The sequence below is a fragment of the Lacerta agilis genome, chromosome 13 (assembly GCF_009819535.1).
Source record: "Lacerta agilis isolate rLacAgi1 chromosome 13, rLacAgi1.pri, whole genome shotgun sequence".
In the NCBI taxonomy this organism is placed as follows: Eukaryota; Metazoa; Chordata; class Lepidosauria; order Squamata; family Lacertidae; genus Lacerta; species Lacerta agilis.
Window position 1 is genome coordinate 28,908,914 of NC_046324.1, and position 27,340 is coordinate 28,936,253.

Below are 27,340 nucleotides of genomic sequence, written 5' to 3' on the forward strand. Positions count from 1 at the left end.
ACAGCCATCAGCCCCAAATAGCATGCCCAAAACATCTGGAGTACACCAGGTTGGGGGTATGCTGGCTTAGATGGTAATATATTTTAACATATAAAAAGAAGTATCAGCTGCACGGTGAAACGATCTTGGATTTCTTCCCTGGTTGCTTGCAAATGTGCCTTACACAGTAGGCCTACAGAATCTCTTCTATCAAGTTTTAGTTCCTTTCCAGCAACACACACTCTTTTCTGATAAATGGAAAACTGGGTGGAGACTGTGGGTGGGGGCAGCCCAAACGAGCCTCCTGTTGTAGGACATGGCTGGCACCCGGAACACTTCTCTGCCACATTCTGTACGCAATTATGATGTTAACTTTGCTTTCGGTCTTTGCCTTCGGTCCACGAGCCACGTTTCGCTAGCCGGGTGAGTGGACAACTTGGTTGGGTTCAAAGGAACCCTCAAGGCTTTGCCAGTGACCCTCCTGTATTGATGGGTGACTCTTTGCGGCACCCACTGATTCCTCTTTGGGGGTTCTGCTTCCTGCTTTTGTGGCACCTAGTAAGAAGTGGCTCTTCTGTTTGCCGTAGGACCTGACTGCCATTGGGGTCACGAAACCAGGACATAGGAAGAAGATCGCTTCAGAGATCAACAGCCTGAATATCCCCGAGTGGCTTCCAGAGTACAAGCCAGTAAGCCTTTTCTTTCTTGCACACAGAGTGGTCACCATCTCAGGCTCATTACCTTGAGGTGGTAACTCCCAGCCTACACCAACCAAGAAAAAATCCAGGGTGTCTCCTCGTCACTTTTGGGTCCCCATGTTTGCTTCTGCACTCGGCCTCTCTTAAGTGCTGCTAAGGCACTGCTTTTCTGCAATCAGCTGGAACCAAAATTAAAATTCTTGTTCCATACATCACTTAATATAGCACTGTATTATTATCCAGAAAATTCTTTCCTCATAGTTAGTATCCAGCTACAATGTTGAATCAGAAGTCATCAAAGGACTTTGAAACATGAATTAAAAGCTTCCTGTTTATAGTTTCTGCCTTTCCCCTCAGTTCAGTGTAATGCAGTATTACTAATAAATTACCTTTTGGATTACCCTGAATGTTATACATGTTCTTGTTCCCATGGTGAGGAAGCACTGGGGAAAGAATCTTTAATCACTGGAGGAAGCCACTACTAAACCTCCATTTGCAGAAATAGAAACTGACAATAAGGGGCAATTAATACAGCTATTTAAGAGGAACTTTCTTGTGAATTATTAATCCTGCTGTCCTGTTCTTCAGAAAGCAATAAAAAGGGTGGAAGCTGCAAGCAGAAAGTGTGTAATTAAAGGTGCATATTTCTCAAAATGGCACAACAGAGCTTCAATAGACAGGCTGGCAATGATCTGGTAACAAGGTACCTTGGATACTCCATTAAACAGATTCCAAAGCATGGCAGCCCAAAGACTGAACTGTTACTGTGGAAACAACCCATGGATTCAGGGAGAAAACAAACTGCACCAAGGTTTGATTTCAGAGCTCTGGTGTTTCCAGTTACGATGTGATTCAGGGAGTGCCGTGTGCATAATTTGTCCTCTGTCCCCCCCCCCCCAGGCTAACTTGGCTCTCTGGCTCTCCATGATTGGGCTGGCACAGTATTACAAGGTCCTGGTGGAAAATGGTTATGAGAACATTGACTTCATCACTGACATCACTTGGGAGGACCTACAGGAGATCGGCATCACGAAGCTGGGTGAGAAAAGGCAGATCCCAACCTGATTCTATCTCTCTCTCTCTCTCTCTGGGCATTTGGGGGGTGAAGGCGCTGGGTAGAGGAGTGCAGCATGTCTTGTGATTTTGCATGTGTGCATCCTGGCCACCTACCTACATGCTTTGTTTGTGGGAAAGTGTGGGCTTGGCAGGGAGGGTGGCTCAGATTGCCCGGGACATTGCTTTTGCAATGAGAATTTAGTCTGAGCACAGCAGGGATGTCCAGTTGAATGTGTGACACGCCAGATCTACAAACTCTCTTACCTGCCCTTTAAAAAAGTCTTCTCTTTTGCCTTATTTAGAAGATGCCATTAAAAAGGAGGACAAATGGAAAAAATGACACAATAAGGATGTTGCAGTGGCTGCATTCACACATTATTCTAAGTCATGGTTTGTTTTAACCGGGGTTTTCTCACAGATAAGCAAACCAGCTTCCTGGCTTGTCTCCCCCCACAAAAAAATGTTTGGGGTTTTTTCCTCAGCTGGTCTTGCCTCTGTAGCTTGGTGAACATTTGGGGTGGGGTGACCAAACAACAGTTAAGCAACACTCCTGGATTTCGACGTGACACCAAACCATTGTTCAAGCAAGCCCTGCAGTTCACAAGCCAACTACAAAGCATGCCTTCATATTGTGGCTTTGTTGCCAGAAAGAAAACCATGCTTAAGCCTGCCTGCTGTGTGAAGTATGGCTGCTCAAACAGACCTTAATCAGGCTAAACAAACCATGGCTTAGAATTACATGCAAAAGAAGTAATTGTGTGTTGAGGGTAAATGAAAAAGGACTGCAGCTAGACCCATGGACACAGGGTCAGGGTTTTTTTTTTTTTAATGGCAGAGAGGGAGTTTGCCTTAAATGCCAGGGAAAAGTTAAGTGGCCACATAAAGTTGTTGCTGCTGCTGATAGACAAGCCCAAGCCCAGGAAAAGGCCCCTATCCATCCATGGTGCATTTTGTAGCTAGGAGTAAGAGAGATGCCCTCCAACAGGCAAGAGAAGGCTTGGCTCAATCCAGTTCATGACTGGTGGTACAAGGCTGGAAAAAAGTGACTCTGTTCCCTGGAGCAAATTCTAAGTAATGTTTTAAGGACTGAGCTGAGTGTTTTCCTAGCTGATGAAATAAAAGAAAATATAGAATCACAAAATCATAGAATTGTAGAGTTGGAAGTGTCCTGAAGGGTTATCTGGTCCAACCCTCTGCAATATGTCATTTCCCACCGTTGTGGTTTGCAGATTCTCGGGATTTTGAACAGCTGGCTGGGCTTTTTGTGTAAAGAGACAGACTCATTCCCGCCCTCCTCTCTCCCCCATGTTCTTTCAGGCCATCAGAAGAAGCTGATGCTAGCAGTGAAGAAGTTGGCAGAGCTGCAGAAGGCCGAGTACGTCAAGTACGAGTCGGGGACGCTGAAGAAGAAAGGGGCACCACAGGACTCAGTGGCCATAGAACCCCCTCAGCAGGAGGCAGCCGAGTGCCAGTCTCCCAAGATGAAGACCTTCCAGGACAGTGAGCTGAGCAACGAGCTGCAGGTGGCCATGACGGGCACCAGTGAGGAGGGGGGGACGGAAAAACAGGTCAACCACGTGGGGCACTTCCGTGAAGGGGCGCCGCCCTTCCGGCATTCCTCCCGCCTCGTCCATGAGAACAGCCTGAGTGGGAGAGCGAAGCAGATTAGCAGCTCCCAGGAGCTGCTGGGAGATGGACCCAAAGCCACCAGCACCAGCATGTCCAAAAGCCAGGAGTTCCTGGCCGAGGACGGGAAGGAAGGCCCGGCCACCCTGCCCAAGGAGGTGCGGAGTCTCCGGCACGGACACAGCATCAAGAGAGCCAGCGTGCCACCAGTTCCCGGAAAGCCCCGGCAATCGTTCCCCCCTTCTGCGGGCCACTACACTCCACCGCAGACACCCACCAAGCCCCGCCCATCCTCACCACAGGCACTTTCCGTGCCACACGCCACAGCCAAGGTCAAGCCCACGCCACAGCTGCTGCCGCAGTCAGACCGCCCCATGTCTCCTCGCTCGCTGCCGCAGTCCCCCACGCACAGGGGCTTTGCTTACGTCATGCCGCAGCCCATGGAGGGCGACATCCACACAGCAGGCCCCTTGGCACAGGCTGTGCCTGTGCTGCCTGTCTCGGTGCCCGTGCTGTGCCTGCCGCCTCAAGCCACAGAGGGGGAAGAAGAGGGAGGCCGGCCGAAGAAGAGGGCTCACAGCCTGAACCGCTACGCCATGTCGGACAGTGAGCAGGAACGGGACGAGCTCCTGGTGCCGGACGCTGTGCCTTACGCCACTGTGCAACGGCGAGTCGGGCGCAGCCACTCGGTGCGGGCACAGTCGGGTGGCGATAAGAACGTCAACCGCAGCCAGTCCTTTGCGGTGCGGCCCAAGAAGAAGGGGCCTCCACCTCCGCCGCCCAAACGCTCCAGTTCGGCCATCTCCAGCACCAACATGACCGATGACTTCACCAAGGAAGGGGAGGAGGGCCTGGAGCCACCCCAGGAGCACCAGCAGAGGCGGGCAAGCGACTTTGGCGGCACAGTGGACACTGGCAGCGCTGGGAGTGTGAAGAGCATCGCTGCCATGTTAGAAATGTCGTCCATTGGCGGAGGGAGAGGTCTTGTTCTGCAGAAGCCACCCGGAGCTGGCAAGGGCCCTGACGGCTACTACTTGCAACCTGGCGTCGCGGTGCACCCAGCCAGCCCAGAGCACTCCCGCGTTGCCACTGTCCTGGCCACTGTCAAGCACAAGGATGCCATTGGGCCAGATGGCGAAGTGGTGAACCGCCGGCGCACCATCAGCGGCCCTGTGACGGGGCTGGTTGCCGCAGCTCGCCGTGAGCGTTCCGACAGCATCAAGTCGGACACGGGCAAAGATGGCGGCCCCATGGAGCGGCTGCGGGTGGAGCACGGTGGAGGCTCCCCGCAGAACAGCTCTGGCGAGAACATTCCCTTTGCCGAGGAGGGCAACCTGACGATCAAGCAGCGGCCCCGGCAGATGGGGGTCGCCAAGGCTGAAGGTGGAGAGGGCTTGTCGCTGGCCCACCGGCACGGGGACCTCTCCAAGGTGGAGGCCAGTGCCACTCTCAAGAGGAGGATCCGTGCAAAGCAGAGCCAACAGGACAGCGTCAAGTTTAGCCTGACTGAGTCGGACACGGTCAAGAGGCGGCCGAAGTCTAAAGACAAGGAGCATGAACTGGCGCCACTGTCTATCTACCAGAACGGCACTGCCACCATCAAGCGCCGGCCGGCCTCCGAGATGAGTGGCGCCGAGGCCACAGCCCTCACTGATCAGCAGGAGAAATGTGACAATACCTCAGCCCAGCTCCCTTCAGAAGGCGAACCCAAGAGGCCCATCAAGCCGCCGGTTTCGCCCAAGCCGGTCCTTCCCCAGAAAGTCTCTGGGCCTCCCACGCCCACTTCCAAAAAGGTCCCGATTCCTGGCCCCGGCAGTCCAGGTAAGTGTGCCCTGCCATAGGGGAAAAAAAGAAACTAACCTGTCTTTTCCCTCAACAGGGAGCCTTCCTGACCCGCTCACCACTTCTCTGCTCCTTCCCATTGCCCTTTTCACTCCCGCTAAGCTGCTTTCAGTGGCTATGGTTGCAGTTGGTGTAGCCATATTCTCATGGATGTCTGTGCCGAGGCAGGGAAGTTGCAGGTGTCCGGGGTCAGCAGGCTGGGATGGAGGGAGCTTGGTTTGAGGCTATCGTCTCTGGTGACTGAATGCAGCAGAGGATGCACAGTTGTCTCAGACAGCAAATACTTTGCTGATGTGGTAAAGACAGAATATTAATGATGGAATAAGTTACTACTAGCCATAGTGGCTATACTCTGCTTCCAACTGTCAGAGTGGGCAATCTTATGAATACCAGTTTATGGAAATCACACAATTGTAGAGTTGGAAAGGACCCCCAAGGGTCACCTTCCCCAACTCCCTACAGTACAGGAATTGGAACTGCAGAAGAGATGGCCATCTAACCTCTGTTCTTGGAGAATCACAAGCAGGCAGAATGCTGTGGCACTCAGGTCCTGCTTATGGGCTCCCCTTTGTGGCACCTGGTTGGCCGCTGTGAGAACAAGTTACTGGGCTAGATGGGACCCCTTTGGCCTGATCCAGCTTCACAGCTCTTCTTACGAGTTTCCTGCCTTCCAGAGATCACTGCCATAACATGTATGGAGGACTAGCAACTTAGTTGGCTTTAAAAGAAGAATAGACAAATTGATTGAGATATAATGCTATCAAAGTCTACTAACGCTGATCACTGTGGTGGTACATCCATGGTTGAAGTCAGTACATTCCTACCTTGGTTGCTGAACACCTTGGAATTTGTACGTTTCAGCTCCCAAACAATCGAAAACTGGAAGTGAGTGTTCCGCTTTTCAAATGATTTTCGGAAGCTGAACATCTGGCGCGGCTTCCACAGCTTCTGATGGGCTGCAGGAGCTTCCTGCAGCCCATCAGAAGCTGTGCTTTGGTTTCTGAACGTTTTGGAAGTCGAATGGACTTCCGGAACAGATTCCGTTCGACTTCCAAGGTACAACTGTATGCTTCTGAATGCCAGTTGCCGGAAACTTGCAGGAGTAGGAACTGTTGCACTCGGGTCCCGCTTTTGGGCTTCTCATCTCATAGGCATCTGGCCAGCCACAGTGAGAAGAGGATGCTGGCCTGAATTGGCCTTTGGCTCTGATTATGTTCTTAAGCCTAGAAAGAGATCAGAGTCCTCAGGACCCTGCCTTAGAGAGTCAGGGAGTTGTATCCAATGTTAGTGCTACTCAGATTAAACTCATTGAAATTAATGGACATTGACCCAAGTGTGTAGCAGCTGTGAAAAGGGCAAATTGCATGTAAGGAAGTGGCAAAGAAGCGACTCTCTTTCTCTTCTCTGTCGCAGAGGTGAAGCGTGTCCACGGCACCCCACCGCCGCCCATCTCTCCTAAGCCCACGCCACCCCCAACGGCGCCCAAGCCTAAGGTCCACGCTGCCCTGCAGTCGGCGAGTGCCAGCTCCACGCCTGCGCCATCGCCTGCCAAGCAGCTGGCGCCCACCATCAAGCCTTCGAGCACGCCTCCCTCGCTGTGCTCCAGCCCGGCTAAGCCCTTGTCGCCTGGCGGGGGCCCCCCTCAGACAGTGCCAGTCAAGCCTCCCCGCTCTTCCATGGCTGGGCCGTCGGTAGAAATCATCAGCACAGAGAGCGTGCACCAGAAGCTGGAGGAGACCAGCGCCTCCCTCGCTGCCGCTCTGCAAGCCGTGGAGGAAAAGATCAAGCAAGAGGATGATGGGCAAGCAGCAGAGTAAGGGCCTTTACTGGGCTGGGCGAGTGGGCAATGGTGGTGGCGATGGAGGGATGGGAGCAAAACAAAAGTGAAGAGCCAGGGCATGTAGGAAGAAAAGGCTGCTGGAATAGAGGTACTAGGTGGGAGTCAGGGAAGGGTGGCTAGCCCTCCTGAGTGATCTGCTTCCATTAAAGAGACTCAGAAAAAGCAGCTTTGGTTTTCTTTCTTTGGTTTTCCTTTGGTATACTTCCCTGTATGGGGAAGTTTTTAATGTTTGATGCCTTACTGTGTTTTAATTTGTTGGAAGCTGCCCAGAGTGATTGGGGCAATCCAGTGAGATGGGTGGCATATGAATGAATGAATTAATAATTTTCAGTGGGTGGAGGGCAAGGTATGTTAATTGATCAGTCCATGTGAAATGATAGAAGTTTATAAAATGATGTATGGCATCGAAAAAATGGATAGAGAACAGTTTTTCTGTCTCTCTCACAACACTTTCTTTTGTCTCTCCTGAATCTCCCAACATTCAGTTTCATTTGATGTCTGTGAGTTCTAGACATCCAATGAAGATGAATTTTGGAAGATTCAGGAGAGACAAAAGGAAGTCCTTCGTCACAAAGTGCAGTTGTGACTTTAGAATTCGCTCCCACAGGGAGCAGTGATGGCCACCAAGTTTGTTAAGAGGATTGGACAAATTCATGGAGGAGAGGGCTACTAAAAGCTAGTAGGCATGGGAGATTGTAGAAAGTTGTGCAGTGAGAAAAGTGGGTCTTCCTTGTGCTCTCTTAACTCATGCCGGTGTCCTTTGCCCTCAGTTCCACCGCAGAATCCAAGAGCACAGTCAGCATTCTCGATGACATCGGCAGCATGTTCGACGACCTTGCGGACCAACTGGATGCCATGTTGGAATGAGAGCTGGGAAACAATCGCAGCCAACCTCAGGATCTGCCATGGGCACAAGGGCACAATCATCTCCATTAAGATCTTCCCTTCCTCCTCTTTCATCTTTTGAGGTTTGCACAAAGATAAGGTTACCTCAGGATTGTGCTGAAACAAACCCAGATGCTTGGGGAAGGCTTTCTTGGGGCTTGGAGACCAGTTTTGTGGAAGCGGCGAAGAAAAGGAAAGAGGAGCCGCTCTTGCGCTGTTATTTTTCTCCTTCCTTCCTTTAACACCTGTTTACTTTGGGGAATACAAGGTGACTTCAATTCTCCTCCTAAGAATGAAGCAAAAAGCCGTATGCCTGGGGCAGGAGCTTCCGTTACCTGCAAGACTATCTTCAGGCAAATCTACTCCACTCGGTTAAATTTGTGTCCCCTCGTTTAATTTGGAAAGTATTTCCTGCCCTCACCCCCTTCTCCCAACCAACCAGTCCCCCAGTGTGTTATCAAAATGTGGCACAAATAACTATGGAGTCTTCTCTGGTTCTTCATGTTTTCTGTTTGGGGTGGAATCTCGTCTTAGTGAAACTCTTCTTGCCTTCCATGTTGGTATTGTTCCTTGACTGAGCACCGCTGTCCTCTCTCTCCTGTGCTGCTGTCTTGGTTCCTGTGCCCATCTGCCGTTATTGGGAAGCGCTGGAAAAGGTGGGGCAGGAGAATGCCCAAGGGAAGCCGTTGAGTCGAGGAGGCTTTCGGCTAGCTGCATGCTTCGTTTCTTTGTCCCGAAAGGTGTTCGTCTTCTCCTGGTGATAATGAAGCTGTGACTGTAAGAAGTTCTGTTCCGTTAAACGAGTCCCATTTGAGAAATAAGCTCCTTTTTCTTCTTCTTCTTCTTCTCCTGTTTGTTTGCCTTGAAAAAAAAAAGTATTGTTCCTGGCAAGGGCCGCGCAAAAGCTTTGGTACATTTGCATGATTGATACAGTGTTGAAACATAAAAAGGGGAAATGGGGGAAAAGGGAAAAAAATTAATAATCCTGGCCAAAAAACCCCCCTGTAAATATGTCCCTGGTGGCTTCAGGAGCTGCCATAAATGAATATTTATTCCCAATTTTTTTTTTTAAAGATATACATATATCTCTCTATCCTTAGGGCAGCTGGGGTTATGAGCATGAGAGACTTTGGTTGCATTCTCTCTCACTTCAAGGCACTTGTTTCCAAAGAGTTTGTTGTTGATTTAGACAACGCAGCCCTCCTTAAGTACTGTCTATTGGTTAGACAGTACTGTCTAGTGGTTATTCCCGGGAGGAACAGGAAGTGGGGCAGAATTAAGGAGGCAGTAAACAGACATGGGCAATATAATGTATTGATCTTGCAGAGCTTTTGGTGGAGAAGCAGCAGCACTGAGCAGGGGCCAGTGGTAGTTTTGTAGTCTAGCAGGAGTTTGGTAAAAGAGGACTCCCCTGCCGCTTCCATTTCCGTTGTTCCAAATGCAATAATGGTTGCACCCCAACTATCCAAATTGGTTCTGCCAAGGCGAGTGAATTGCAATAGTTAGCTGGGATGTGATTTCAGCCTCTGACTCTCAACTTGTATCTCAGTTGCAATTCTCAGCGGATTGTGGACACACAACAACTTGTAGTGCTGAGGACGGTGGCTTGCTAGCTAAGAGAGGCCTGACGTGGAGATGATGACCCCTGTAGAGGCAGCTCTGTGTGGTCTGAGCAAGTGCTGACAAGGGCAGTCTCCCAGGAAGGTCCACCAAAGGCGCAGCAACTTTTGGTGTGCTGTACAACTATGAAAAACGCATCTGTGTCTGCACCACCTGTCTAGTGTCAACTCTTGCAATATCCTAACCAACCTGAGAGCTGTTGGGTGTTGGGAGAGAGGGACCACCAGCAGCGAGGCAAAGCTGTTCCGCCAGTGCCCAACATTGTGTCTTGCTTGGTTCTTTTCTGGCTTATGGCCCTTGCAAGGTTGAGGCTCTCAGCATTGTAGCTGTTTATGGGGAAGGATCTTCTCAACAGAAGGTTGGGTTCCAGGTGCCTCAAAGGCTGCAAGGTTATCCAGAAGGTTTGTAGGATGTAGACTGAATTGGTCTTGAGCTCCCTGCAAGTCCCCTTGTTCTGCTATTAGTTGCAGTGGGGATCTTTGTACATTGCAGGGAGTTAAGGAATGAAAGCCAGTCTCTGAATGCTCAAAGCATCATGGGAGTAGCATAGTGGCTCCCTTTGGATTGGTCCACAGCTGTTAACACATGGCACACAAAGTTCTTCCCGGCTGCCGCATCATGGGCCCGTGTCATTCTCAAAAAGAAGCACAATCTTGGAATCCCCAATAATGGATTATCCACTCTCCCGGTGCATTCTTCTCTTCTTAAAGCAGCAATGGAATACTCCTCTTCTTCCTTCCTGGGGCATTTCTTGGCAAGGTAAAACTGTCCCCTATGAGAATCCAGTCTTATGTTAATCTTGGTGGTTGGATACTTGAATCGTTTACCAGGAGAGGGAACCAAGTGGTGGTGGTGGAACTGGAGGTCATTTCAGAGAGTGTCGCAGCACCAAAGTTGACTAGCTTATCATGCATTCTTTATGACAGTGGGCAAGCATGAACCCAAGTTTTATTCTGTCCTGTTGGACTGGAAGCTATACTGGCAGTGGGCGCTATTATGACTTAAGTAAACCTTTTGGCAAGTATTTCAAGGTTACTGGTTTGGTTGTGATGACTGGCCTGTAGTGTCTTCCATCGAAGGAGATTTTGGAGATCCTTGGAATGACATTCTGCCCAGACCCAATTGTTTTCAGCAGTTGAAATGCATTTCCTACAGTTGAGCCCTGGCTGCCTTTTAAGTGTCTTTGGCCTGCTGCATTTCATCCTTCCCTTGTGGGCACTCTTCCTTTTAAAACCACCACAAGGACTACAGCCATTTTTCACCAAGACAAGTCCAAAAAGGCCTCTCTTCATTGCAGCTTCAGTCTCGGTGCTGTAATCTCTGGGGGTTTTAATGTGCAGCAAGGTTTACATTTAGTTCATATTGCCCCTATAAGCTTTTGGACTCTTTCGGTCATTCAAACATCTAATTCTGTTCTGCTCTCTTCCTGTTGCTGCTAACACTTGCACCATTGCCATATCTTTCTCTAAATGTTGCTCCCTTGTGTTCCATCTTGCCTTTGGATCCATAGCTGTATAAGCACCAGAAATCATCTGGCAGTGATGGAGAGAGAAAAGCTATCATTGGATCAGAGATTTCGGTTGCTGTGGGCCTTCAGGCTTCCTCTTAAGATAAGGAACCCCCTTCTGTTCACACCAAAAGCAGCTGGACCCTTCTTCCTAAGCAAGTAATTACTTGGGGAATTGTTCTCCCTGCAGTTTTGAGGCCAAATGATGACATTATATGCCTTGTGCATGAAACTTTGTGAGCCTCTGAGGCTCTACCTCTTCTTAGGTCCAAAGTCATCCTTTTTTTAATATCACCTCACCATTCAACCACTTCTAATGTTTAGTAACTGTCTGTGTCAGTCTCTCTCTCTCTCTTTCCTATTTGTTCTCTTTACTTGCAGCTCATTTCATTTTTTTAAAAATCTGTAAGACAAGAAAACGGGGGCAGCGCCCCGCCTTGGCTTGAGGGATGGTCCACTCGTGAATCTCAACCAATCAGGTCAGATCAACAACTCAGGAGAACCCCCTTCCAGCCGTCCTGCACCATGACTACTTTTCCAAGCAAGACCACCGAGCCTCTTAAACCCACTTGATTTTGATGCCTGTGCTTTTGCTACATAGGGCCAGTGTAGTGACAGGCTGGGGAAAAAGCAGAGTTGGGTTCTGTTGTTGAGTTTATTATTGCTTTGGTAGAGGGTCTCTCCTCCTCTCGCAACAGCCATGTTTATGAATGTTCTTACATGTGAAAACAAAAGCAAAACAATTTTCTGTCCCCTTTGGCGTGTGATAAAGGGATGAGAAAAATAAGCTATATAAAAGAAGTATTAATTTATTGGAAAGAAATTATTTAAGAATGGATTTCCCACCCACCCCCAGAGATAATTAACAAAAAAAATATGAAAGGACTTTAATATATATTAAAAAGATTTTAAAATATTATCAACTGTATATTAAACAGTTTTAAGAGATAAAATTGAAAGAACTGGAGTTTAGCTTGACTATTAGACTTATAATAAGCTGTGTGTCTTGTGGTGACATCATTTAAGAGTAGCACAATGTTTTTTAAAAAGGTACAGTTTATCTTGTTTCAAAGTGTGCAAAAATATTACGTTTCTGTTATATGGGATTTTTTGGTTGCTATGTTTATTTTTACAGTTTTAAACAAAAATCAAAGGATGTGCCTTGTTTTCAGAATTTTTGTTAAATCTCACCTCTCAGTGTGTTCATTTCTGTACGGCAGTTTCTGTTTTTAAGTTGGGGTGTGTGTGTGTGTGTGTGAGCAGCAACATGTGTGTATATGCGTGTGCGTGTTTAAATGCATGTGTGTGAAAGTAGGTAATGTATGCACAGTTGTATATCATTGTACAAATGGGAGTCAATCCAGTTTTGTTTTGTTTTTAGAACTGGCTTTTTTTTCTTTTTTTTCTGGAAAATCATAACCTATGGTTCCCTGGCGCTGTGGGTATTTTTTGTTTGTTTGTTTCTGTTTATTTGAAATCCAGGTGTCTATGTCTGAGTGGTGACGCTCGTTTCTTTTCTCAAGCACAGATAGCTCTGTCTTTGCTGATCTCCAAAATGTGTCTGGCACAACTTTGAAATTTCTTACATTAAAATAAATAATAAATAAATAAAACGACAACATGAAGATACCTGTTGTAAAAAAAAAAAAAAATTAAAAAGAAAGATAATGTATCTTAAAAAAGAAAAGAAAGAATATTCCAAGATTCTAATGCTGGATATATACATATTATATATATTATATATATATATTATATATTTTTTATTATTAAGTTATGGAAACTGTATTGTATTTTTCCCATTTCTGTCAAAGCTATGCATCTCGCTGCCAGCCTCCTTTCCTTGCTTCTTGCATCCCCACCTGTATTATGATAATATTTGATGGCTTTTGTGGTGCTGTAAAAAATATTTGCTCCTATTTAAAAAAAAAAGGAAAAAAGGAAAAAAATAGAAGTTGTCTGGGTACAAATACTTAAGAACATGGGGAAGATGCCCTCCTTGCTTGCCATGACTATACATAACATGACGTTAACACTAACAATATTTTTTATTGGGAAACAACCTCCAAAGGCAGTTTTCCATGAGGTGCTAAACCGCTGGGTGCATGCAAGGACGCTATGGTGCTGAGCGATTGGCTCATGCTGCAATTTTACAATAGACAGGTAGGCGGCGCTGTGGATGCACTGATGGCCATCAGTGCTTAATAAATGTCCAAATTGTCTGGTCCTGTGAAACTCTTGTTTTGGCTGCAGCCAAAGGAGGGAAGGGGGGAAAGTCTGAACTGTACTTAACTGGGAATAGATGCTGAGTGCCAGTCAAAAAGGTGGGTCTTGGTGATTTAGACGCTTGGTATCCCTATCTAGTGGAACAAAGCACAAAAGTGTTCAGCAGTCGGCAGAGCTAGCCTCCTTCACATTGTGCCATCATTGCAGGGGTTGGGCTAGATGGGCCTTTGGATCCATCCCAACTTTGCAGTTCTGTGATTCACACATTTGATGGTCAAAAGGGAGGGAGAGAGAAGAAGAAGAAGAGGAAGAGTTTGGATTTGATATCCCGCTTTTCACTACCCTTCCTCCCCCACAACAAACACTCTGTGAGGTGAGTGGGGCTGAGAGACTTCAGAGAAGTGTGACTAGCCCAAGGTCACCCAGCAGCTGCATGTGGAGGAGCGGAGACACGAACCCGGTCCCCCAGATTACGAGTCTACCACTCTTAACCACTACACCACACTGGCTCTCCTCTGTCTACTTACTGAGCATTCCAGCCTCTCTGCTTCTCTCACCTTGCTGAGGCCAGATTTTCCCTGCTTTCATGCACCCACAAAGTTCAACAAACTGGTGCTTGGGGAGGAAGGGAGGGGATGGGCACCTGTTTTCATTTCATTTCCACAGCCAACATCCACCTACAAACGTATTAAAACACCAACTTTTAACAATAGCCACTTCTGATTTCCAAAAGTGGGACCAAATCAGCACCCAAGATCTAGATCTTCTGGGAAGCTCACAAACAGTGCATAAAGGCCAAAACTATCCTCCATGGTGCAGCACATAGTCTGCAAAGATATGAAGATAAGAGGTTTCATTTCAGCTCTGGCATCAACACAAGGGTTTCTTGACAAGGGCGAATGTGCACATCCCCTATGCTATTATTGGAGCATTCCACCTTTGACAGCTGGTGGCATGATGTACACCTTCAAAGAAGCAAATCCATGTCTTCTGCCATTTCTCTGCAATACTTGTGTAATAAAGTGGGGAAACAAAATTGTCAAATTCACTAGCTAGTAGGCACAGAAGTACCCATAGGTGGGCTAGTAAACTTTGAAATCGCTTGTCTCTGATCTTGAGCTGGGTCTGTAAGGTAGGTTAACTATCAAAGAGACGTTACACTCCTTTTGCTAAGATGCTCCAAGCTGGTCAATAACTCATGCTGGCCTAAAACAATGGTCCACTTTTATTGTCAAGGAAGAAATAATCCAAATCTATATCACAATCTTAAAAACAGTAGAAAATGTCAGTAAAAACACAACAGTGGGCTCTCCCTGTTTTTGTTTTAAACCATTGGGGGCTTGGTGCCGTTATGACATGATGCTGTGAATGGATGGCCTTGCGGTACCTGATGTGAGGGATGGGAATCTTTGAGACATAAAAATCGTACCTGGTTACATGAGGGGAAAACTGGTCTTTATCATTGGCGGTGGGCACAAATGAAAGAGCTTAGCAGATACATTTAAATGCCAGAAGAGAGAGGGGTCTTCTCCCCTTCACCCCCAATCCTTGGCTCTGGCACTGCTGTTGGCAAAGGTGCATTGTGGGTGCTCACACCTGGATCATCAATCTAATCCCACTTCACCCAAACGCTGCTGTCTTGAGGCTGCAGTGCCCTACTTGTTCCATCAGAAACGGTGCCGCTGTGATGTGGCCTTGCGAGCTTTATCTCCAAACAGCCCTGCTTGGGACAGGGCCTGCTGCGTCAGGGGTGGCAGTGCTGAGGTACGTGGGCTGTGAAGCTCGCTCACGGCTGGCGCGCACAGTGGGAGGAGCGTCGGAGCACAAGGAAGCAGGACGACGTGTGAGCCGGAGGATTATTTGGTAGTCTGCCGTCCACAAGCAGGCAGTGGCACCCACTAGCATGTCCAAACCTGCAGCAGGAAGGAAAGTCAGTAGGGCCTGCGCAAGAGAGGGCCAATCTGCTGCAAGGTTAGATGCAGACAATACCCCACAGGGGTTCAAACCAGCAGATCTACCAGTGAGGTCCACACAACTTGTGATCCATCCATCTCCCCTCTGCACACCAGCCACATCTACCCCTGACGTATGCATGATAACTGCAACGGTTTTTGCACTGCCAAGTAGGCAGAAGGTTGACCAAGCCATCAGCTTATGAGAATAAACCATTCCGGGGCTCTGCAACAACTCATGGAAGGCTGCTCTCTGGGAATGTGCTGCTTCCACAAAGTTGCCAACTCAAGAGAAATCTGCTGCAGAAATCTTGCCCTTAAATAGTCTTCCCCCAACCTGGGGGCCTCCAGATGTTTTGGGCTACAACTTTTGTGAGCCCTAGTCAGCACAGTGATGATGGGAGTTTTAGTCCCAAGCATCTGGGGGGCACCAGGTTGACAAAGGCTGCCTTAAAGCTACACATCATATATGGGTAAGTGCTTGGAGGGAGGGCCCTACGAGGTTACAGAGGGGGAGGGACAGCCAGGACTTGGGCCCTTAGCAAAAATTAAAAAAATTAATAATCAGAGATACAACCTAACTAAGCAAATTACCAATCAGATGATCTGGTTGGGCTAGTGCTGAGGAATGAGCAAAAGAGCACAAACTGCTTGGGGATTGAGTGGTCCAGGCAGTCTACCCCAACTCATGGGGCAGAGGCATGCTAGACCAGCCTCTTCTAGTCTCTTCCAGGTGTTTTAGGGCAGAACTCCTCTCAGCCACAGCACAGACATGCTGTGAAAGCTGTGCTAGACTATCAGAACTCCAGGGAGACAGGATTCAGCAGTACACTGTTGCTGCAGCAAGCTCTTTATCCTGCAAACCACAGCAAACAGATAGGCACCTGGAATAGCTTGATCCAAGTTCCCCCCCTGCTCAATCAGATAAGAAAGGGAAAAAGCCCTCTCGCGCTGGACAATAACTTTCTACATTTTCCTATGCTAGAAGGAAGGTTCTCTGCAACAGGCCACTGGCTCACATTCATGGACCCACACCACCTTTTCTGCCACATGCATATCTGCAGTATAAGGAACTCTGGTGTGAAGGTGCTGGTGGGTTCGGGGAGTAGCAGTGCTCCGACAGCTAAACCTGCTCAACAACCTGCCTGCCTCATGGGGCGTGATGCTGTTCCCTCCTGCTCAATGCTGCGCACACCCCTGAACACATCGCGGACCTACCTTAACCGTGCTGTCAACAGCACCAGAAAACAGGCGACCCCGAGAGACAGCCAGTGCTGTGACGCTGCCTTGGTGGCGTAGCAGAGTCTGAGTGCAGATCATGTTATCCATGCTCCATACCTGGGCACAGAACACAAGCTATTATCAGGAATGAAGTGCTTCAAAAATGCTCCGGGCTAGCACCATCAGGCTCTGTCCCACCCCACTCCCTCCTATCAGTATCAAGGATTTTTGAAGCACACTTAAATTCAGGCCATGAGAACTATAACAGACTACTCTGCAAGCACACTTACAGGGTACGGACATAAGAAGAGCCTGCTGGATCAGGCCTGTGGCGCATCTAGTCCAGCATCCTGTTCTCACAGTGGCCAACCAGATCCTTGTGGTAAACCCACAAGCAGGATTCAAGCACAAGAGCCATCTCTCCTATTCAAAAGCACTGCTGCCTCCAACTGTGGAGGCAGAGCATAACCATCCTGGCTAAGAGCCTTACACTCCGTGAATTTGTCTACCCCTCTTTTCAAGCCATCTAGGTTTGTGGCCATCACTGCCTCCTGTGGGAACAAGTGCTATAGTTCAACTATGTGCTGTGAGAAGGAGTTAGCTCTCTGTTGTGACCCTGGTGAAACGGCTGGGATTTCCCTATTGCCAATCATACCATGGAGACACTGCTTGGACACCAATAGCCATACTGCTTCCCCCACTCTTCCACCCCCCTGAATGGCAGTTTTTTTTTTTGTTTTTTTTTAAAGAATTTATTAGATTTTCCAATTAACACACCAATTAAAGCCAATACATTACAATACATGGTTAAACATTCCAAACTCCCCCCTCTCTCACCGAGGGGAACAACAAACACCAAACCCCCCTCTCACAGAGGTAGCAAAAATCATTTAATATTTAACCACATATTTTCCAAATCACCACCTGTAACTGACCCTCCTCCCAGGCCAGTCCTTTAGTTTCCAATCTTTACTTCTTGCAATGACTTCCTCATTCCCCCCCTTACTGATTTCCAAATTAATTGCATAGTTCCAGATTTTTTCCTTTTAAATCTAGTTTAAACACATTCCTGAATGGCAGTTTTGAAAAATACTGGTTTAACCTGATCAACCCACTCCCTATTCAAATGTTACTACTACTACTGCTACTACTACTAATAATAATAATAGCCAGCCTCCATTTCCTCCCCAAAGCACATCCCTCTGCCCCAGCTAGCAGCGCCTCACATACCCGCAATGACCGGTCATAGGAAGCGCTGAAGACTTTGGTTTGGTCTGGCGTGGAGATGACCGCCAGGGCATACACGGTGCCCACGTGTCCCGTCAGGGTACGCACCTGCTCTTTGGACTCAATGTCCCACACCTGGAATCGGGAGGAAGTGAGGACCTAGGATTACCTTCCAAACCTGCATGGAAACAGCAAAGATCTCCCGCTGCCAGAGCTTTCGTTCTGCCAGTGTTGGCTTGCCAAGCACCACAAAGGGATGGAGAGGCCACAGTGTGGGGGTGGGGTCCCCCCACCCACCTGTGTAGAATGCAAAACCCCAGCACCTTTGCACCCCTGACTCCAAGCCCCCGCCACCCTTACGTGAATGAGATTCTCATAGGTGCCGCAGACAATGTGGTGGTTGGTGACAGCGATAGAGTAGACGCTCCCACCCGACGTCTGCAGGACATGTACACACTCCAAGTTCCGAATGTCCCAGATCTAGGGCAGAAAAAGATGGGAGGGAAGACTGATGTGCCTGGGTTGAAAAGAAAAATGGCAGCAGACAATTATGCGCATATTGGGGGGATGGAATGGGTGGGTGTGGAATCTGGGAGTGCACATACCTTGATCGTTTGGTAGGAGCCACTGTAGAGGTGATTCTGGGATGCCACCAGTGCACGGACCCAGTGGTTAAGGCCCGTCAGCTCCTTCTTCAGCTTCAGCTCAGTGCCCACGATGTCCCAGACCTGGAGACCAGAAGGACAGGCAGAATCATACCTTTGAGCAGAAGGTTGGTTTTTAGTCTCTGCTCATCTGCCCACCCTCCCACCACGTCTCCATAGATCAATCTATGGACAAGCTACAGCATAACATCTCACAAGCGAACCAAACTGCAAATAGCGCTCTCTCTTGTGTGTGAGAGAGAGAAAGCAAGAAGAGAGGGACTGAGAGTTCACAGAATGGCCTTGGGTCACCATCCCTCAGTCTAACCTACCTCACAGGGTTTCTGTGGGGATAAAGGGTGAATGGAGAGAACCATGTACATCTCTCTTAGCACCTTAGCAGAAGTGTGGAATACACAGTCGTACCTTGGAAGTCAAACGTAACCCGTTCCGGAAGTCCTTCTGACTTCCAAAACGTTCGGAAACCAAAGCGCGGCTTCTGATTGGCTACAGGAAGCTCCTACAGCTAATTGGAAGCTGCGGAAGCCTCGTTGGACGTTCGGGTTCCAAAAGAAGTTTGAAAACCAGAATACTCACTTCTGGTTTTCGATCGTTGGGAGCCAAAATGTTCGGCAACTAAGCGGTTCGGGATCCAAGGTACGACTGTAAATGTATTATAATACATAAGAAGTGGGAATCTCTCTGTTGCTCAACCACAGGTTTCTTGAGTGGTACAGTCAAAGGGGGTGAGGGAAATTAGTACAGCCTGCTAGATGAGGGAATGGGGTAACTGGAGGAGGAATCAGCAACAGTGAAGAGAGATTTAAGGAAAAAAAAGTCAGAATTAAGAAGTGGAGGATGAGGGTTGAGGAAAGGTGGCCTGGAAGCCAGGAGTTGGGAAAGAAGGAGGGATGGTCTGGGGGCCTTCTTTGGCTGGAGGACCCAATCCTAAATGGTACCTTGATGGCTTTTAGGGAGCCACTGAAAAGCATGTTGTGTGAGGAGACCAGCGTGCAGACAGGGTTGTCATGGGCCCGGATAGTGTTAACTTTCTGCAAGGTTTGAATATCCCAGACCTGCAAAGATTACAAAAAGGCAGGACGTGTAAAATTGTTCCTGGCCATGCCCTCCACAGCACAAAGAGGAAGAGTTTTTTCCACAGACTCCCTCTCCACCCTCAACAAAGTAAGAGCCAGGCCCTTCCCAGACTTGGATACTTACAATGATGGTGCAGTCAGCAGAGCCACTGTACAGCTTATTCCTGGGCAAAAGAGAAACAAAGACCTTCAGGGAGCGTTAAGAAAACTGTCCGAAGACGAGAAAGCACAGCTGGTTTGGCCTGGGTGCTTGTGGTGAGCAACAACCACTTCCAAGCAATCAGGCAGCGGAGGTTTGCTCAAGAGAGACAGAGAGCTGTTTGTTATCTTCAGGCTGCTAGTGATGTGATTGATATAGGCAAGTGTGGGTAGGTAAGTCTGAAAATCTTGTGGACTACTAACTTTGATGATGTTATTGGCAAGCCTACGCTAAGAGGCATGGGATTCCCCTCGAACACAGACTAAAATGCCCAATGCAAATGATCAGCTGGAAATTTTATCTTCCAGAGAAGCTTAACTTTCATATAAAAAAATAAGCACCTTTCTAGAAGAGTTTGGATTTGATATCCCGCTTTATCACTTCCCGAAGGAGTCTCAAAGCGGCTAACATTCTCCTTTCCCTTCCTCCCCCACAACAAACACTCTGTGAGGTGAGTGGGGCTGAGAGACTTCAAAGAAGTGTGACTGGCCCAAGGTCACCCAGCAGCTGCGTGTGGAGGAGCGGAGACACGAACCCGGTTCACCAGATTACGAGTCTACCGCTCTTAACCACTACACCACACTGGCTCTCTAGCATTCATAGCTGTGAAAAGATGCAGGAAAGTGGCTGCTGAAGCCTCAGAAGTGAGAGAGAATGGTGAGGATTTCCAGAGATCAGGGGTTGGAGCTGCCCTGCATAGCATATGAACACCCCCCTTCCCCCCCCATAGCAAAACCAGAATTATGGAAAGTAACAAAAAAAAATGTGCAATGCGGCTCTATTGGCACAATTCATACAGAATTCAGTCTTTCTTGGAGAATTTTAATCTACACAGCCCTGAATAAAGGGAGATGGATTTGCCTGAAGGAAATTTCCAGAGTTACCACTAGAAGCTCAGTTTGCCCAACTGAATAACTGGAGCAGCAGCAAATGCCATGTTACGAGAGCACTTGTAAAACCTCTATGCAATCAGGAGTCGTTCTCAAACCCAATATTTTCCTGTGTGGATTCAGCACACAAGCAGCCGCAGAAAAGAAAGGGTAGCCGCTCTGACTCACCCTTGGATGCAGAGAGCCAGGACTATCCCATCGTGGCCTTCCAAGGTTTTTTGGCACTTGTATGTGGTACAGGTATCCCACACCTAACAGGAAACAGAAGGGGGGAGTCATGTGACTGGGCTACAGAGCAACCAGGAACCAGGGCAGGAAGTCAGCCGATATGCCACAGCTGGGAAGGCAGGAAGCAGGTTGCCTGTCATCTGAGCACCTGCTTTCCCGACTTTCAGGCCAAGATAAGCCATTCCAGGAAAGTCAGTGAATAGGCAGGTTTTCCCAGGGAGCCAGAAACAGAGAAATGCAATCCCTAGCAGTTCTCACTGTGACAGATATTTGGCAGGGAGCAGGGAGCCCAAGGGCAGGGCAGAAGAAACGAGTGGTTTTGTTGTCATGCCCTTCCTTGGTTCATACTCAGAAGGCTTTGCAAATGCACTTCTACTGAGAGGTAATTCCAGAAGGAGAGGATTATAGCACATAGCTGCTCTGAGAAGTGCTCAACCCTCCCTTCCAACTCCTTGCTTGGATCTAAATGTGTACCCCATGGGTAGGCGAACTAAGGCCCGGGGGCCGGATCTGGCCCAATCGCCTTCTAAATCCAGCCTGCAGATGGTCTGGGAATCAGCGTGGTTTTGCATGAGTAGAATGTGCTTTTATTTAAAATGCATCTCTGGGTTATTTGTGGGGCATAGGAATTCGTTCTTTTCTTTTTCCTTTTTCAAAATATAGCCCGGCCCCCCACAAAGGTCTGAGGGACAGTGGACCGGCTCCCTGCTAAAAAAGTTTGCTGACCCCTGGTGTACCCTGTTAAAATGACATGGCTGACTAGAGACCTGCAGTATCCTTTCCCGTCCTAAGAGCCAGGACTCCACACTTGGAAGCTTGTTTCAAATTCAGGCAAACTTTCCATTTTTAGTAGTTTATGACAAATATGAAGCAGAAACTGAGAAAATGAGGCTGATTAAAGTCATGTAGTATTCACTGAATATAAGTTCCCCACCCCAACCCCTCTTTTTCTCAGCTCTTTTAATGGAAACAAGTGTTTTATGTCCGCTTGGCACCGTGGAGGACTGGGGGAGGAGTAATAATTTTCAGAATACATAATAATTTTCATCTGTTTACTATACAGTGGTATCTCGGTTTACGAACTTAATCCGTTCCGGAAGTCCATTCTTAAACCGAAACTGTTCTTAAACCCAGGCACGCTTTACCTAATAAGGCCTCCAGCCGCCGGTGCCCTTCCACTGTTCAGATTCTGTTCTTAGACCGAGGTAAAGTTCGCAAACCAGGACACTACTTCTGGTCTTGCTGAGTTCATAAACTGAATAGCTCGTAAACAGGGCTGTTCTTAAACCGAGGTACCACTGTCATGTTAATGGTTACTTCAGTTTTCAGTCTTTTGCCTGCTCCTCATAAACAAAGGAGGTGCTCAGTTCCTTAGTTCCACAGCTTGCTGCAAATGACCACCTGAGGAATAGCAACATGCAAAGTTTTTTTTTAAACAACAACAACAACAACCCCACTGAGACTGCCTCAACCTTGCAGACTGGAGGTTCCTTGTGGCTCCAGTGCAAGCTCAGAAACAAGCAGCTCTTACCTTAATCGTTTTGTCTGAAGAGCCGCTGAAGAGTAAGTCCCCTATGGAGTAGACACACAGGCACCAGACAGGGCCCTGGTGACCAACAAAAGTGCCTTTGCACTTGAAGATCTGCTGGGGGTCATATGCTGCAGGGGGAGAGGAAGAAGAAGGCAATACCAGCAGCATGAGAGCAGGACCCCTGCCAAGGATCAGTGTCCTCTTAGGAAGCACTGACTTACACACCTGAAGCTAGTTACACTGCCATTGCTTTCTATAGGCAGAACCCCCTGAACTGCTATTTGGGGAGGGTGCTAAGAAGCTATTCCTACATAAGAACAGGGCTGCAGGATCAAACCATGGTGGGTCTATCCCGCCCAGCAGCCCTCTTATAACAATTACTGTTGCACTATCAACAAGCAACTATTGCTTCAGTGGAAACCAAATATTGTATCTCCTAAGGTCTTCTTTAAAGCTAGTGTATGCTTGTATATGACAGCCAGTGTTTGTCCAAACTGCTCCACCATAAGCCTGAGGCTTTCCAGGCCTCCCTGGAAAACTTTTGTAAAATTGGAAGCCTGGCATAATCTTACTCAGATCTAAGATGGTCCAATTAAACCTACTAATATGTCCTTGCATTTGCAACCTACCCTTGCCCTCATTCAATGGGAGGCAGTTCTCAGGGCATCTGCACAGTTTGGAATCAAGCAAGCAAACCAACCAACCAACAAAAAACCTCAAAATTCAGAAACAAAGAAATTCTGCCAGTGCTTGGGGAGAGAAAGAACAGGATACTCACAGCCCAAGATTCCCATGTTCAGCCGAGCATTGATGTGGGACAGCTCATCCTAAAACAGCAAGTTAAGGCAGGTTAGGGCCAGAGCAGCCATAATCACATGAGAGCGGAAATGTCTGGGAAGCCATCACTCTCAAGGGGTGAGGCCAATGGTAAGGTAGCAAGATGATACATTTGGGGTTGACAAACTTTAGCTGGCCTTACGGACCATCAAAAATTTGTCATTGCTAGGACTCCCATTTCCCCCAAGGGGTACAGGGTTCTTCCAAACTTCATCCTATGTCTCAAACAGAGCAGGGGAGGGTGTTGTTGGAGTTGGGAAGGGAGCCAGAAAATAAACCCATGCAACTAACCATCAACCTGAAGGGAAGGGAAGAGCATCTTGTTTTGTCTCAGTGCACCAGAGGTGCTCAAAGCTCAGACCGCCCAAGACAGCTGGAGGGATGTCACTTTGCTCTGCCTCCAACAGCCACTCTGAGAGCCCCAGGGGGGCAGAGGCAAGTCAAAAGAGCTCCCCACCTCCCTCTTCAGACCCAGGCGGGAGGCAGAACTGCATGGGGTTGCTCTGCTGCCTCTATGCCCAAAGGGCACTCTGAGCTTGCAGACTCTGCATTACAAGCAGCAATGCTCACGTTCAGCATGGAAGCGTCTCTCCGGAACTCCATCAGATCCTCACTCAGCTTGCTCTGGTTCTCGTCCAGGACATCTAAAGAGTGACAAAATTGGGAGAAAAGAGCTTGTAATTTCTAAAAGCAAATTCAGGTGTAGGTGTGTGCGTGCGCACACATGTATTAAAATTTTGCTTAGTATTTCCAACTGTACAGGCCACCCCAACCCCATAATCCCACTCCTTTTAAGTCCTACTGGTCATAAATATTATACTGAACCAGGTGCCTATGGGAAGCCCTGAAGCAGGACCTGAGCGCAAGAGCACTCATCCCTCCTGCAGCTTCCAGCAACTAGCATTGAGAAGCATAATGCCTCTGGTCATGGAGCCAGATCACAGCCATTGTAGCTAGTAGCCATTGGTAGTTTCCTCCTCCATGAATTTGCATAATCCTCTTTTAAAGCCACCACTGCCTCCAATAGGAGTGAGTTCCATAGTTTTAACTATGTGCTGTGTTAAGAACTTTTTTTTTCCATCCTGAAGCATCCAACATTTGGGTTCATTGGATGCCAACAAATTCTAGTGTTGTGAGAAAGAAAAACTTTCCTCTATCCACTTTCTCCATGCCGTGCATAATTTTACAAACTTCTGTCATGTCTTACTTGTCTTTTCTCTTAACTGAAAAGTCCCAAACACCTTTTTGAGGTGACAATCCTCTTAAAAGGAGAGTCCTCATCTTCAGGGCTGCCTAGTGGCATTCTTGGTCACTTGAAGATTTGGCTCATGCCCTCCCAAAGCTTTTCTCAACTCCCTCCACCACATCAGAGGGGGAACCTACCAAACTTCAGCTCCAGGTTCTTCTCCAGCTGGTCGATCTTCTCCGAGAGCTTGCCCAGCATGGAGCGCAGGAAAGCAATTTCCTGGTCCTTCTGTGCCATGGCCACCTGCATCTCGTGGAAGCGATCGTCTGTCTGCTGGAGGAACTCCTTCAGGCCCTCAAACTTGCACATTTCCAAGTGGGTCTCATATGTGTCTTGGTTTCCTATGAATGTACACCTAGAGCAGGGATGGAGGGACTTCTTTAAGCCTGAGGGCTGCATTTCCCCTGCCGAAAGCAACCATTGGGAGGTGGCAGGTCACATGCTGGTGGTGAGCAGAGCCAGAGGCAACAAGCGAGCAGAACAAAAGTGAATGGGCTACTACCTTTATATGTAGGCTCCATTCCAACCATGCAAATGTCAGAGGTTTCTGCACTGACTCTCACACACCTCTCCATCCAGACAAGCAAGAGGCATTAACACAATTCAAAGACACATTCCTGGCAGGCAAAGGCACTTGAGGAGGGTGCAGAGAGAGCATTGAGGAGCACTGCCTGGGGGGGGGGGTACCAATTACCAGCTAGAGAAAGGCCCCCCCAGGGTTGCATTCAGCCGCTAGGCCCAAGGTTCCTGACCTCTGACCTAAAGGAAAGGAGTAGTTATAGTGGCCTTCACCACCCTAGTGGTCCTCTAGATGTTTTGGACTGCATCCCAGATGGGGCCAATGAGAGTTGTGGGCTGAAACATCTGCAGGGCACCAGGCTGGGGAAGGATGGAGTTGAGCATTATGGGGGCTCAGAAATGCATTATGGGGAAGCGCTTGAGGATTGATCTTTGGCATTAGCATTGTTGTCGTCGTCATTCATGAGTCGTTTTACAAAGGAACAGCCCCAAAGCGGCTTATATAATTAAATTTTGTAAGAATCAAAATCGAAACCATCACTTTTAAACTTGGAAAGTGATCATCCAAATAGCATACTTAACAAAACATCCTTCCCACTTACCCCAAAAATCATCATCAACAACAACAAGAAGAGAATAAAAGGTGTTCCAAGCAGGTCCCTGTTTAAATCTTCAGGATTCTGCCCCTCTGCTTACCCATATTTGGAATGGGGGCACTTGATGTGCTCACACTCCTTGAGATGCGCTTCCAGGTTCATCTTGAGAAGTGGCGGGCAGCTGGGGTTGTTGGGGCAGCGAACCGGTCTGTAATCGCAGCTGCTTTCATGGTCCCTGGATGAAGAAGATGGCGCATTATTAGCAAACAAGCAGGAGGAAAACAATCATCTGTCCCTGAGCTACTCTCATGAGTGAAAGGGGGCTGGAATATGGGGCACGTTCCAGCCACTGCACCAGGGGCAACTTCCTCACGTAAGATAGGCTAGAACATGGCATGGGGTGTGTGTGTGTAGATCTTGTCATTTGGAAAGATCAGGGAAGGTTCTGAAATTTAGTAACTTTTTGTTTATCTGAAAGAGAGCATATGGGTAAACTAAGCCTAACCCCCCCAAAAGTTGACTATCTTAGCTGTCCCAGTGTAGCAAAATAATGCTGGGGCTGATGGGGAGTTGTAATAGGAAGCTGCCTTATACAGAGTCAGACCATTGGGTTCATCTAGCTCAGTATTGTCTACACTGACTGGCAGAAGCTCTCCGGGATTTCAGGCAGTAGGCTCTCCCAACCCTACCTGGAGATGCCGGGGATTGAACTTGGGACCTTCTGCTTGCAAGGCAGACACTCTACTACCACTGAGCTATGGCCATTCCGAATCCAAAACATCTGGAAGGCACCAGGGTGATGAAGGTTGTTCTGTTCCTTACCAACTGAGATGCCTGCAAAACAGCACCCCCTAGTAGTGCAGCAAGGTAATGGGCCCCTTCAAGCTCTCCCATTACACTGTTCATCCTCTAGTTCAGTGGCAACCGATGCAGCGTCCTGCAGATGTTTTGGACCACAACTCCCATCAGTTTCAGCTACCATGGCTAATGGTCAGGGATGATGGGAGTTGTCATACAACTTCTCCAGGGCACCGCATTGGCTACCCCTGCTCTAGTATAACAGGCTAAGAAGCAGCCTTCCCCAGCCTTTTGGTGTCAGGCTTACAGCCAGAGATCTAAGAAGCTGTGGTGTGGACACCACAAAATACCCATTTCACAGTAGAAGACCTGATGGTGTTCAGAAGGTCACCCACCATAAAAATGAAGGCATAACCCCTACAACCCCCCTTAACATATGGGGAACAAGTTAGAAAGCAGAGGTTTTCCTTGGGGAAAAGTTTCCACACGGACTTACTTTCTGGCACTCAGTTTAATGGTGAAGGGGCACCCGTGAGGGTCCACCTCAAAGGCTGGAGGCTTGCCACTTGCAGCGGGCCGGCAGCCGTACTTGCAGTGAATGAAGAGCTCCCCAATTTGCTCAGCAACAGCAATGTTGTTGACCACCACAGTCAGTTTGGCGTTGTCCACCGGGCACTTCTCTGCAGGAAAACACACAGGCGCCCCAACGACGTCATGTAAGGATTGGTCAGTTCAGACACCACACTGGGTGTCACCAACCTTTCTAGGGGGGCAGGGTAGGATGGAGAACATGAAACCCTGTTGCACAAGCAAGCTGGCATTCACCGGATGTCACATTATTGGACAAGAAGTAGTTATGAAGATATGCTTAATTAATATAACTGACACAGGTCAAGCACTAAACAAAGCAAACCCTAGGCCTGTGCAGTTGCATTTGTGCATATCTATCACATGACTCTGATCTCTCCCTTTCCTCTTCTGTCAAAACTGGGGCTGTAAGCTCCTTGGGGTAGGGACCTGCTTTTTCCCTAATTTGCAACAAGTGCCATGTTCACAGATGGAGCTAAACAAAACCATCT

The 27,340-nt window shown here is 48.2% G+C and overlaps 2 protein-coding genes across 6 annotated transcripts in view; one reads left to right on the forward strand and one right to left on the reverse strand.

The window, feature by feature from the left end:
• CASKIN1 (CASK interacting protein 1) overlaps positions 1-8,894 on the forward strand; it is a 102,950-nt gene extending 94,056 nt beyond the window's left edge. Inside the window, exons 16-20 of the mRNA XM_033166721.1 lie at positions 567-668; positions 1,578-1,716; positions 3,051-5,180; positions 6,615-7,014; positions 7,812-8,894. Of these exons, the coding sequence (XP_033022612.1) occupies positions 567-668; positions 1,578-1,716; positions 3,051-5,180; positions 6,615-7,014; positions 7,812-7,908 (2,868 nt within the window). The 3' untranslated portion in view covers positions 7,909-8,894. The remainder of the gene's footprint in view (positions 1-566; positions 669-1,577; positions 1,717-3,050; positions 5,181-6,614; positions 7,015-7,811) is intronic.
• A 5,589-nt stretch (positions 8,895-14,483) lies between these two features.
• The window catches only part of TRAF7 (TNF receptor associated factor 7), a 34,310-nt gene continuing 21,453 nt past the window's right edge, over positions 14,484-27,340 (reverse strand). For all 5 annotated transcript variants that reach the window (XM_033166601.1, XM_033166603.1, XM_033166600.1 and 2 more), the window contains 14 exons: positions 26,758-26,941; positions 25,564-25,698; positions 24,486-24,703; positions 23,673-23,746; positions 23,044-23,092; positions 22,266-22,393; positions 20,675-20,757; positions 19,542-19,581; positions 19,280-19,396; positions 18,282-18,404; positions 18,037-18,156; positions 17,680-17,811; positions 16,447-16,566; positions 14,484-15,189 (listed from right to left, as the gene is read on the reverse strand). In XM_033166601.1, the coding sequence (XP_033022492.1) occupies positions 15,175-15,189; positions 16,447-16,566; positions 17,680-17,811; positions 18,037-18,156; positions 18,282-18,404; positions 19,280-19,396; positions 19,542-19,581; positions 20,675-20,757; positions 22,266-22,393; positions 23,044-23,092; positions 23,673-23,746; positions 24,486-24,703; positions 25,564-25,698; positions 26,758-26,941 (1,538 nt within the window). In that variant the 3' untranslated portion in view covers positions 14,484-15,174. The remainder of the gene's footprint in view (positions 15,190-16,446; positions 16,567-17,679; positions 17,812-18,036; positions 18,157-18,281; positions 18,405-19,279; positions 19,397-19,541; positions 19,582-20,674; positions 20,758-22,265; positions 22,394-23,043; positions 23,093-23,672; positions 23,747-24,485; positions 24,704-25,563; positions 25,699-26,757; positions 26,942-27,340) is intronic.